This window comes from Lemur catta, chromosome 6, assembly GCF_020740605.2.
Source record: "Lemur catta isolate mLemCat1 chromosome 6, mLemCat1.pri, whole genome shotgun sequence".
NCBI classification, from domain to species: domain Eukaryota; kingdom Metazoa; phylum Chordata; class Mammalia; order Primates; family Lemuridae; genus Lemur; species Lemur catta.
The window spans coordinates 48575089-48588398 of NC_059133.1; the positions used below are offsets into that span (position 1 = coordinate 48575089).

The 13310-nt window shown below is 45.0% G+C and overlaps 1 protein-coding gene across 3 annotated transcripts in view; it reads left to right on the forward strand.

The window, feature by feature from the left end:
* Window positions 1–13310, forward strand: part of PPM1H (protein phosphatase, Mg2+/Mn2+ dependent 1H) — a 240699-nt gene that overhangs the window by 199552 nt on the left and 27837 nt on the right. For 2 of the 3 annotated variants that reach the window (XM_045553452.1, XM_045553451.1), the window contains exons 7-8: window positions 3119–3182; window positions 6617–6724. In XM_045553452.1, the coding sequence (XP_045409408.1) occupies window positions 3119–3182; window positions 6617–6724 (172 nt within the window). Of the gene's footprint in view, window positions 1–3118; window positions 3183–3731; window positions 4199–6616; window positions 6725–13310 lie in introns of those variants that run through there. The other variant, XM_045553453.1, reaches the window with a different exon arrangement.

Below are 13310 nucleotides of genomic sequence, written 5' to 3' on the forward strand. Positions count from 1 at the left end.
TATAATTACTGTCAGCTATCATTAATTTACACAGGCTCTAATCAAATTGCCGGTTTTAACTTTTGGTTACTGTATTTTATACTTTATAACTCAAGACTTTCTAACTATGGATGGAAGTCCACTTGTCTTTATAAGATGAACTGTCCATGGGATTCAGAAAGATGGAAGGGGAGAGGGTGTTGTTCTTTCTCTCTTTGTTTATAGTTATTCCCCTTGTCATTTGGTGGGGAAGGAGGGTTCATATTTCATTGAAAACCAACATTGGCAGGACAGAATAAACCTTCCTTTTCCATGGTTGTCATTTCTATTTCTAATTTTTTGTTGTTCCTGGAGATAAAGAAACAGAAACTAAAATATAATACTGAAATGTGCAGTTGGGGCTTGGTCCTGTGGGTGACAACTCTGAGTGTGTGTCTTTCAGAGCTGTGGGAACGTGGACTTCATGTTCCTGAAATTCTCTGCCCCATGAGAATTTGATTACCTGGGCTTATGGTGGAGTCAGAGAGCAGTTTTCTCACTACCTTTTCAAGCCTGTTAAGCATGCTATCAGCCTATCATTCATGGGCTCTAAGTAATTTCCAGTCATTGCCACTAGAGCTGCTGCCTTCTGCCTCTGTTTAACTCCAGACTCCTGTGCCCCTCTCTGCACTGCCGCCTCCTCTCTGGCCTGTCTTCTCACTCTCCACATTTCCTGCTCCACGTGGGGGTCCCCAAGCCCTGTTCATGCTGTTTCGGGCCTTTCTCAGGCCATTTCCCCCCTCTACCTTGAGTCATGTAGCCTGTCATCTTAAGGGTCAAGCCGACAAGGGGCTTATGCTTATTGTATAACTCACTTCAAATATTAGTTAGTTGACATTTGGTCTATAGCAGTGGAACTCAACCTTGGCTGCATATTGGAATCATCTGGAAGGCTTTTAAAAAACCCTGAGTCCCACCCCCAGAGATTCTGATTTATTTGCTCTGAGATGTGGCCTGGGCACTGGGATGTTTTAAAGCCCTTCCAGATGATTCGATATGCAGCCAGAGTTGAGAACCATTGGTCTACAAACTCACTCAGCTCCCAAGCTGGGGCTGTGTTCTAATGATAGCTTTATTTGTTCCCCAAGTGACTTGCATACCACAGTGTTTAAAATAGTTTATGTGAGTATATACAACATCAAAGTGGCTATTTCCACTTCATGTTAATTTGGTAGATTTGGGGTAAGGAAATAGAACAGTTCCTATTTTGAAAATTCAATTCCTAGAATACCTCTGGGCTTGCTTGGCAGTGGTAGCAGAAACAACTAGCATTTATTGAGGTCTCAGCATGTGCCAGGCATTGTGCTAAGTACTTCTTAAGCTCTTCACATTCATTACCCCATTGTAATCCTTGCAACAATCCCACGAATGAGCCCCAGTTTTTGCCCTGCTTGATTAATGAGGATCCTGAGGGCCAGAGAGCACATCCCAGGGCTATGCAGAAAGCAGTGCTGAGCTTAGCTCAGGCACATCTGGTGCCAAAACTTCACTGATTCTCTAGCCTCTGGGAAGAAAAACTTACTCAGATAACTCCCTAAGGATGTACCTGCTTTACGTTGGGGTTGCACGCTTTTTAAATTGGGTTGCATTCTTTTATATATCAGGAGCTTCCGTAAGTTTGATTCCAAGTTCACTCCCAAGTTGCCTAGGTGTATTCAGTACTGGCAGGCCATTTCTTAAATGAGTTTTTTCCATATACTCAGGAGACATTATTTTAGAAAAGCGTCTACTTCTAGCACCCCTAACCCAGCAGAAGCCGCCCCATCTTTTATTTAGTCTTCCTAATAATTTCTTCGAAGTGGTGAACGAGCAGTGCTAGCCCCGTCTTGCAGAAAGGGGAATTGGTATGCCAAGTGTTAGTTATCTGCTAAATATTAGTAACAGCTGCCACTGTTGGGCTCTTGCTAAGTGCAGGCTCTGCACTAAGGGCTTTGCGTCCTATGCAACATCCTCATTTTACAGATGAAGAAACTGAGACTGAAAAAGGTGAAGCTACGTGCTTAGTTAGGATGATGCCGTTAATACTCGGGCACCACGTTTGTTTGCTTGTTTGGTTTTTAACTAGCTTATGAGCACAATTGCAGGACAAGGGCTTCATTTGCTCTCTCCCCTTAACCTTGCCAGCCTCAGCTGTGTAGGCAGTGGCATCCGAACAACCATGTCTGGAATAAACCACTGAAGCATAAATTGGATTTTCTTTCTGTGTGTTGAGTGGTCGTTTTAAAGTTATTGTGAAACAAAAGAATTTTCTTTTCATTGCCACCTTGAATATCATACTGAGGTCAAACAGGCTCTAACGATTCCTTCCCTAGCCACCCCAATGCAAGGCTGCTTTGGTGCAAACAATCCCTGAAGGTGAGAACTGGGTCTTGGAGCAGTTTCACACTCCATCTCTGAGCTGTTTCTCACAATTTTGGATTAATGATATGAATCTAGTTGCTGTTGCTGAGTCACTTCATTACTGCCCAGACACTGAGGGCAGAAACCCTCTCCCATTCTCACTAATTATGCATATGCCAACTTATCGTCTCCCTCTTTTTTTTCTTTTTCTTTTTTTTTTTGAGACAAAGTCTCACTCTGTTGCCCGGGGCTAGAGTGCTGTGGCATCAGCCTAGCTCACAGCAACCTCAAACTCCTGGGCTTAAGCGATCCTCCTGCCTCAGCCTCCTGAGTAGCTGGGACTACAGGCATGTGCCACCACGCCTGGCTAATATTTTCTATATATTTTTAGTTGTCCAGCTAATTTCTATCTATTTTTTTAGTAGAGACGGGGTCTTGCTGTTGCTCAGGCTGGTCTCAAATTCCTGAGCTCAAACGATCCGCCCTCCTCGGCCTCCCAGAGTGCTAGGATTACAGGTGTGAGCCACCGTGCCCAGCCTATTTTCTCCCTCTTCAAGCACATAAAGACTTGATGTTTTCTGGTTTGGTAAAATACACACACACAATTCTGTAGGGAGAATAGCTCTATATAAAGGAGGTAGGCCATGTGGTGAGTGGATGGGGTCGCGTGGAAAATGAAGTCCCTAGCAGCCTGTGTCAGGTTAATGGGTCACTACTGGAGTGCAAACCTTTTTTAAAAATGTTGTTTATCCCCCTACAGGGCGTACAAAACCATTGAGGATGAGGACTTGAAGTTCCCCCTTATATATGGAGAAGGCAAGAAGGTAGGCATGTGTGCTTCCCCTGGGTGGAGAGGACAAGGCTCTGTCCCGCGGCTGCTGTTCCGTGTAGACTGTGGCAGTCCCTGTGTTCCATTCAGCAGCTCCTGATTCTATAGTCTTGACAGCTTGAGAGCATGTCCCACCCATCATCCTTCAGGCCTCCTGTCTTGAGGGTCCAAGGAGTGGTGGGGGTGGGTGATGAGCACAGGGACCAAAATCAATTTGGTGAAAATAACGTCCCCTTCCCAATCCGTGTGAGTAACTTTTTGCAGTGTTTAAAAGTGACCATTTGCACGTACATCATCTCATTTTATATCTGACACCAAGCGAGGAGGCAGGTCAAGCTGGCTGTATCGTATGCATTTGGCAGACGAGGCAGCTGGGACCAAGAGGTCGAAACGGCTCAGGCAGATCATGCAGCCAGTGAGGGCCGGCCCCAAGGTGGAGCCGTGGCTTTCTGCCTGCATCTGGTGAGCTCTTACGGCACCATGGAAAGCTCAGACTTTGCAAGTCTGCTTTGGAAGGGACTCCAAAGCTTCACTGTAATTATAGGATCACATCACCCAGAGCCCAGGCCGAGGTGGCAGCCTGACCATCGTCAGCTCCCAGGGCTCCAGGCAGAGTGAGGACGGCCGTAGATCCCGCAGCGGTCTGCGGGCAGAGTCCCAGAAGAGGCTGGATCCTGGCGTGGGGACGAGGAAGCTGGGAAGCCAGTTCTCAGGAAGAACAAACACTTGCTGAATCACTACATCCTTCCTCGGAACACTAATATGTTTCAACTCGGTGTGAAGAGTTCCGATTAGAAGTGAAAAATGTCACATTGAGAAGAATCTTCAGCTGGGGTTTTTTTTCAGCATTTGATAGTTTTTATCGAGAAGAAATGACTCACAGGACAACCAAAGGATGTCTTCCACGGGCACAGTGTGTGTGTGTGGGAGAGGGAGAGGGAGAGAGAATGGAGGATGCTTGGGCACAGGCACACAGGGTTGGGTTTGAGGCACTGTGTGGCCCAGAAGTGATTTCAATGGAAGGAGGCATTTCATGGAGGGAAATAAAGCACAAATATCTGGTCTACGTGGAGAGCAGTTTTTAAACTATCGTGCCCCATTCATGGAGATGAACACCTTCCAAATCACCATCTTTGGTTGAGAATCATGACAGGGACGTGATTTTCAGAACAGTGGGCACCATTAATGTGTACCCTTCAGCCCAGTGACCTGTGCCCGCAGCCCCGGTTCTCAGTACCATCCTGCTATACCCAGGGAGTTCCCGTAAGCTCAGGAGCACATCCTGTTAGCTTTGTGTACCTTGCACCTGTCCAGCCTGGCCCCTGACACATGGCAGATCTTCAACAAATGCATAAATATTGAACAAGCTATTCGGTGATGTTCAGTAAACTTTCCTTAGTGCAACAGGAAAATGGACTGATGTTTCTTAGAAGTTTATCAGCAGTAAGATTTAAAGGAGCCATGGATTTTCTCAGTTAAGCAAAAAGCTCAATTGACGAAGACATCATGTTCCTCAAGCATTTCAGTTAATTAAGGCTTGACAGTCCTGTGATGAGCAGGTGGCAAGTCCTGTCATTGTACCTTGTGGCCTATTTGAAAAGCCACGTGTCTCCACTTTGCTTTTATTGGCAGGCTTGCCCTATGCCTAAGTAGCATATCATGCTTGTGTGGGGACCCCATGATTTCATGGGGTTCTGTCTAGCTCCTTTACAGGGGTTTTCTTGTTCTTCTCTGCATACACCTACCCAGAAGTTTCAGAGTACTTTCGTGGCAATTACTTTCCATTTTATTTCCACAGATGTTTTTAAGGACTTGTGTGGGTAATGCTTGTATACTCTGTAAACAAGTTCAGTCACTAGCAGAAACATCAGATTTCTTTGGACTAAAACGCAGATATGTGCTTTCTCCAGCCAGAGAAGGCGCCACTGCAGTGAGAGAGGAAGGCCCTGGGGACCTTGGGGTTTTCACATTTAGAGGTGAACACTTTTTAGCTAGAAAGGAGCCAGTCCTGCCTCCCAGCAGGGCAGAGGGTTTCTGCAGCCTGCCTGACCAGAGGGCCCAGGCTGTGCGTCTGGTGTCTGCATTTCATCCCCGCTGACTCCTGCCCTCAAAAACATGTCATGGTTTTGTTTCTGCTTTAATGTATGCTCTGCCCACCTTCTGAGCTGAGACCAGCTCCACGGTGCGCGGCCCTTTTGAGAGACTGGGATGAAGATGAAGATGATGTGTTAGACTGTCATGTTTCTTAGTACTTCATCCTTGCCCCTCAGAGGTAATTACTCTCATGACTCAAGTAATCAAGTGAGGATTCAAGCTCAGGTCTTTGAACCATGATACTACACAGAATGTGTTATTGGTGACCTAAGGGTTAGGACGCTGGGCTTCCTTCCACCCAGAATGACTTTCCCACCATCCCTCTGTGTGTCTCAACGTCGTCCATCTTTCTGTGCTAAGTTTAGTGCCACCTCCCTAGAGAACCTTTTCAGTAGAGTTTTTACCTCCACTAAACTCATATAACCCATAGTTTATGTGTCTTTCAGCACTTAACCATATTTATTTGTTATTAATGATACATGTCCCTCTTCTCTCCTTTACTAAGTTCCTTTATAATGGGGACAAGGCCTTAGACGTTTGTGCCCGCCCCCCCCACATGGTATCTGTATATAGTAGGTGCCCAGTAAATGCTTGGGTAAATCAAATTTGTGGCAAGAGATATTTAGGCTGACAGTGTAGGCATTAGTATAACAGTGTTGCTTTCTTAAACCATTCAAAAGACAGTTTAGGAAAAACACGAGGCCTCAGCCCTGATGTCTCTGTGGAGCTACAGCACCAGTGACATTCTGTCCTTTTCCACTCAGTGGGAATTTGTGGGGATGTTAACAGGATAGTTTGCAGAGTGGCTAGTGGCTTCTTTTCTCTAGCCATGAAACATAATAGGTGAGCTCTGAGTAGGCAGGAGTTGCCTCTGACTTTTTACATTTTTGCTAGTGTCTATCCTAGGACTGGTGCTCAGCACATACTTGTAGAGTGAGTATATAATAGAAAGGTGGGTGGATGGGTGGGTGGATTGATCCTGTTGGATTTGGTATGGACTGATGTCAGTAGCTATAGACATCACACATGCACTGGAGTTGGTTTATTGGACACCCTTCCCTCCAGTCTCCAAAAAAGAAAGCTGCAAAGAAACAGCAGCAACCCATCAAGCTTCAGATAAAGGGTAGAAAAACCACTCCTCAAGTACAGAAGTGATTTCCCATGAGCACTTTCTTGGTAACGACCCACATAACTGAGCAGCAAGAGGCATGGAAGGAGGGGCAGGAGGAATTGGAAAATCCCTTCATCATTCTTAGCCGGCGGGGGCTGCACTGTGTTGGGATGCCTTCTCTGTGTGTGTGAGTGTTTCTGACGACCCTCTGCTTATACTCCTAGGCCCGGGTAATGGCAACTATTGGAGTGACCAGGGGACTTGGGGACCATGACCTGAAGGTGCATGACTCCAACATCTACATAAAACCATTCCTGTCTTCAGCTCCAGAGGTACCACATGAGGTTTTTGTTTATATTTTGTACAATAAAGTATTTTCTACACTGTTCCTCCCATAACCCACACCCCACGTCCAGACAGTACCGGCTTGTGTTACACGTACTTCTGCAGCGTCTCTCATTCTGTTGTTTTCCCATCACCTTCTCACTTTGACTATCCTGGTTCATACCCTGATCACCTCCTGCCCAGAGGGCTACAGAGCCTCCCGGTGCCATTCTCTGCCTCCTCCAGTCCATCCACATTGCTGTCAGGTGAATTTCCTGAAGACCTACTCTGACTCCTAGTTGCTCAGAAACCTTCAATAGCACCCCCACCCCCCACCAACCCCTGCATGGAAAATAAAGCTCAGACTCCTTCGTTTGGCATTCAAGGCTTATTATAATTTGGTCTGGCTTTAAACTCTGCTGTTTGTTCCTCTGTACCAGCCAGAATGAACTTGTCAATTCCTGTACATGACCTTCAGTTTCCCATATTTGCTTAAACTATTCCTTTTGCCAAGAATGCCCCTTTCTCCCCATCTCCAAACATCCAAATTCTTATTTTTCTCAAGAGTCTAGCCCAGACGCTTTTCCTGTGGAGACTTCCCTGATCCCCCCTCCCCCAGCTAGAAGTAATGTCTTTCCCTACCCAGGATATACAGAGAGCAACTTCCTCTTGTGGCGTTTTCACCATCTGCCTTAAATCACAGTTATTCGTGTATACCTTACCCCCTTGTTAGATTTTAGTTACTTGGAGAGCTTGTATCATTCAGCTGATGTTTGGAGAAGTTAATTTAAAAACAAGTTGGTCATATATTTGGTTTTAAAAAATCATATTTCTTATAATGCAGACAACAACATCAAGTTCTATGTTGATTTTCAGGGTATATGTTTAGGAAAGATTTTGTTTCCAAGCTGTGGAAAAATCTGATAGTCATTTAGGGGTAGATTTTACTCACATAGCAAGAAAGCTGGAATCTGATGGCTGCTAGAGTTGGTTCAGCACCTCAAATGTGCTAAGGCTGTGGCATCTCTGGGTTTCTCTGACTCTCCCTTCATGGTTGTAAGGTGGTGGCAGCAGATCCAAGCCTAACGTTTGCATGCAAGACAGGAGGGAGGAAAGCCTCTGTCCCAGCAGATACTCGCTTTGCATCTTCTTGGCAGCGTTGTCCCATGTGACCTGCTAGCTGTGAGGGAGGTTGAGAAAGTGAAAGTTTTAACTTTTCTGATTTCTGTAGTCTAGGGGAACAAGGAAGAAGTGAGTCAGGAACCGGGTGGGGAACCTACACCCTCGGGGTCCTTTGGGTCCTTCAGTGTAGCCTTTTGACCGAATTTGTTCTGTAAAATTTGGATTCGGTCTAGGGGCCGCACTTGGGGATACAGGACCATATGTGGCCTTGAGGCCACAGGTTCCCCACCCCAAAGTGCTTTATGGGAGAGTGCTTCTGGGGTTAAGGCAGCCCTGGAGAGCATCAGCAGAAGTCTATTGGCCTTCACTGGGGAGTTCTGCCATTGGTGCGGCCAGCCTCATTTTATATGGCTCTGCTACCAGTCAGCCTGGTTTCTCACTCTCCCAATACCAGATTTCTAGAAAGGAGTCTGATTGGCCTAACTCACCTTTTATATTAGGCCACAAGTGACTCCCCAGCCTATGGATTGGATTGTCCCTTCAGCATGTATGTCCACCTCAGTACCCTCTATGGGCACAAACAGCCACCCAGGCCTCCCCCCCTTTGGCAGGGCTGTGAGCAGGGGTAGTTTCCTTAGAGTCCTTGAGAGCTAGGGCTGGCATCAAAATACATCTGGACACAGGGTCTACGAGACCACTGAGAGAAAAATCTCTAGTAAATATTAGGCGTGGATTTCCTGATATTACCCAAAATTTCAAATGAGGTCAGTTTTGGTAGAAATAAAAATTACCATTTGTCACAAGCTTGCAAGTGTCCTCTCTCTGAGCCTTCACTGCAATTCTGCAGGACGAGGACCATTACTACATAAGGCATCCAAAAGTCCCCCTCAGAAGCCGGTGGATTCCTGGTCTCTTTATTCTGGCCAACATTGGGATCCATGAACTACTGCTAAAATTGCTTCTCACCAGAGGAAGGCAATAGATACTGGACCTCACACTCTCTTTTCTTTGAATTCCACCAAGTATAAGACTTGTAACTGGATTCATGGACTATATTCTTCCCCTTGGAGGAGAGGCATTTATCTGACATGTTAAATGGCGTCTTCCCCTTTCTGCTTTCCCTAAGTATCCCTGGGGGTCTCAGGAAACACTAATTAACCATTTTGCTCCTTAAAGCAAAGTGAAAACCTCCTTCTCACCTCCCTCCCCCATGTACACGCGCGTATACTTTTTACATAAAGTGAGGGGCAGCTCAGTTTGGTTTGAAGGAGAATGATTTCCATGCGGTTAGATTTTAGATCTTCCAATTGTTCTTCTATTGTTGATCCCAGGAAGAAACTGTAGGTTTAAACCTTGGGCCATCACGGAAGACTCCCTGAGGACGGAGTCAGAATCCCAGTTGGTTGATCAGAAACCTCATGTCACCCACCTGGGATGACACTGTTTGTAGGGCAGCAGGTTGGTTGCTTCAGCGTTGGTGGGGGTGCGGAGGTTTAGAAGGAAACTGTCAACCTCTGCAAAAATTTAAATGCTCTTAGCAAAGTTGTAGGGTTGAATAAAGTGTAAAAGTTATAATAATAACAATAACAACTAATATTTATCAACTACTTAGTCTGGGCCAGACAACTATTGATTATTTTTAATCAACAAATAATAGTGCATATATATTTTATCCGGAACAAAGTAATGTTTTGATATTTGTTTACACTGTGGAACGACGAACTCAAGCTAATTAATATACCCATCACCTCACATACTTACCTTTTTTTTGTGGTGAGAACATTTAAAATATACTCTTAACAATTTAAAAATATATAATATTAATACATTATTAACTGTAGTCACCATGCTGTACAATAGATCTCTAACACTTATTCCTCCTAACTGAAACTTTGTGCTCTTTGACCAACATCTTCCTATCTTCATCCAACATTGCTAAGGTTTTTACATGAAATATCTCATTTAATCCTAACAACTCTGTGAGCTAAGTATAGTTATCATACCCATTTTACAGACTGGAAAATTGGGACCCAGGAAATTAAAATACTCCCTTAAATTTATATAGTTATTACGTAACAAACCGGTGCTTGTCCAGGCCTATCTAATTGGATCAAGGTCTGCAGAGGAGAGAAGCTGAGTTCAGGGAAGTTTTTCTGGGTAGTGTCCTAGGACCCACCAACTACTATTTCATGGGGCTCTGAAGAAGGCACCTTCGTCTTGAACCTAAGACAGCAACTTTGTTTTGGGACATCAGTTGGCCAAGAGTTTCTCAGAAAAATACTGTTGACCTCGGACTGCAGTTGTGGAAAATGATGGTGTAGTAGAAAGGGTAATTGGGAAAGAGTGTAACAGCCTTTTGTGTATGCGTAAACCTAGGCCAGACAGAATTGTGCAAAATAAAATTGTGCACCTATAATTTAGCTTAATGAGTATGTAGCGTGTATCCTAAGGTTCTCTTGCACGAGATTATAATTGTTGTACATTTTAAATGGTTCCAGATGGAGAGGCCTCGTCCGGAGCCAGGAAGCAGGGGATGGGGGGGGATGCGTCAGAAGGGAGAGGAGGAGCAGCTTGAATTGGCTACTATGGAGAACAGAAGGAAGATTACAGGTTCAGAGAACCCTCAACTGCAATTTTGGGGGCAGAAACCCCTTTTCCCTGAATGGCAGTGATAAGATCATATGCAATAGAAATGGTTAGGGGGCTTCTCTTGGGAGCCTAGAAGGTCAGGTTAATTTATTTGGACCTTCAAATGAAGGACAACTGACTCCCTTCCCATCTTCACTCCCCCGCCCCCACCCCAGCCTTCCCTCCCTTTCTAACTGTGACTTCCTAAGAACATCCCCCTGCTATGGTCTGTCTTTGCCAAGCAGGGATCTTTATTTCACATTTGGGTTCTAAATTTCAAACCCAGCCCAGTCTGGTAGTTTTACCAGTTGGGGGGGCGGGTGGGTGGAGGAAGTATAGAATGTGATTTAGTTCTAAGAAAAAGGGCTCAAAAATCTTCTTGGAAATCAGCATTGTTCCCATTCATCATTGTAGCTCCTAATTCGATTTGATGAGTTAAATATAAATAAATCAAAAACATGTGGATTGAATTTACATAAAAAATGCACGGGGTTTAAAAATTAGAGAAACGTTTCTAGCCAAACACATTTTCGATTTTGCTGAACACAAGGCGCTGGAAAATTCTCGAGTTTGCCAAACCCGAAGAGCAGCCGCCAGGTTTGCTGAGCCTCCCTCAAACCTTCCAGAGTCTAAGGCAGGGATTTCTGGCCAAGAACTGAATTCCACAGGAGGCCCTGCCAACTGAGCGGTTAGCTGGAGGCTACGGGTTGAGCGGAGGGGACGGTTTGACTCTTCTCCGGTCTGCAGCACCTGGTTGTCTCTGCATGACAGGATAGGATGCAGCCTTTCCGCCAACGTAAGGACGATGTTCCCTGCCAGGTCCCCCATCGTGTTGCTGCATGAAGCTCACTATTAAATGTTTTTATACCATCCCAAAAGAGTTCAGATGGAGAAGGAAAGGATTTGTTAGCTGAAAGGCACTGGAGCCCAGGCTAACAAATTCTTCTTTTCTAGCAATTCTCCCTCCCCCAGCCCAGTGCACACGTCGTGTCAGATAACTGGGGCAGCTTGGCGCAGGCCTGCAGCCTGAGCGTCCAGATGTTCTCTGCTCCACGCCCCTTCCTGGCCTGTGATAGGCTCTGCGTAGAGCTAGGTCTCTTCTTAATTTCACCCTTCCTTCCAGCCTCCATTCAAAGACTGTGCTGTTGCCTTTAGCCCCATTTTTGGACTCTTGGAAGAACAAGGCCTTTTTCTGTTTGGGGCCAGTTTGCAAAGCCAACTCCCTCCTCAACTCAGCAATCCCCTCTTCCCACCCCCACCAGACTGAACCACAAGGAACCCAAATGTCTCTCGGCTTCATTTTTCCTCTCCTTGGTTTTCAAGATTCCTATCAGCTTTTTTTTTTTTTTTATAACTCCAGATCACTCATTGAGCTCACTCTCAGGTTTTTTTTTTAAATCTAGATATTTTTTTCTTTCACCTGAAACAGCCTTCTCTAAAAGAACAAAGACCCTGGACTCCAGCATCTGAATTGTGTCCCCAGCACCACTGTATTGGCCTGCACAAGCAACTGTAGCCTGCCTTTTATGTTCCTTAAGCTGGGGTAAAAATGCCCATATGGACAAGTCGTTGGGAAAAGCAAATAAGAACATCAGTGAAATTGCCTGGCACGAGGTGTTGGTACATGGTCAGAGGTGGTCAGTAAATATTAGTCTTCCTTCCCCCCTGGCTTCTGGAAGGCTTCACCCTTAAGGATTGCCAGCATTCACTTTCATATGCAGAGAGAATGACTATTTTGTTTGGGACTCCCCGTTTTCTCCCATAAAAATGTGAATAATATTTAACACCTATGTTTACATCTTAACATTTATAGTCTTCTGATTCTTGGTGATTTTTTTGTGTGTTCAAGCCAAAATCCCATTTGGGGTAAGAGTACGTTTGGTTATTTTGTACTTTCTGCAGTCTGGCCAGTTCATAAGGGACAATATTGGTGCATCATGACTCAGAGAAGTGGCTGTGCTGGATGAGTGGAACGGAGGGTGATTGTACATACAAAGGGCATGAGCACAGGCAGGTGGGAAGTGTACGTGCACAGCTGAGAGTTTCAGAGTTTTCTAAAATGGTAATGGCAATTATCTTTGGATGGTAGATGAGGAAAAGTTTGTTTAAAATAATTCCCTAAACCCCTCAATAAAACCTTAGGAGGCAGTATGATACCATGGTTAAAAACTCAGACTGGTAGTCAATCTGGGCTTCAGGTCTCTACACTTACTGAGTGACTTTGAGAAAATGAATTTTCCTGAATCTCACCATCCCCTTCAGTGAAAAAAAGGACAATAGAATTGTTATGCTAAGGAACCCAAAGGAAAAAATTAAATGACACATATGAGCTACTATATTTTCCATATACTTAGCAAAACCTGACATGATCAATATTAGCTCTTCTTCCTACTCCATCAAAACCACAAAATTTCACTGGCTCTTTCCATGGGGATCAGGAGTCCAAACAGGGCTTATTGAGTAGAACACTGAGGAACACGCCCTCAAGGAATTAGAACTTTCGGCCAGCTGGAAGGCGAGACTAGCCAAAGAACAATTAGCCATAAACCCTGTGATTCTTGCTTCTCAAGAGACAAGAGGAGTTTGGAGAAGGGAGGGAGAACCATATAATCTAAAGAAGAAGAAAATAAGTAGAACAAGAAAAAGAAGGACACAGTAGTTAGTTTGGTGTGAAACAAAATTTGCCTTAGGGGGTCACTGAGTTTAGAAGATTAGTTTGAAGGGCTGTTAGCTATTAATAAAGGCGATCACCACAGAGGTCCTGGAACTGGACCCAGGGCAGCAGATAAGATCTTCAGCAGGGGGAGTGTCCCAGCCCGTGACGGCAGTGGATGGGGCGGGGGT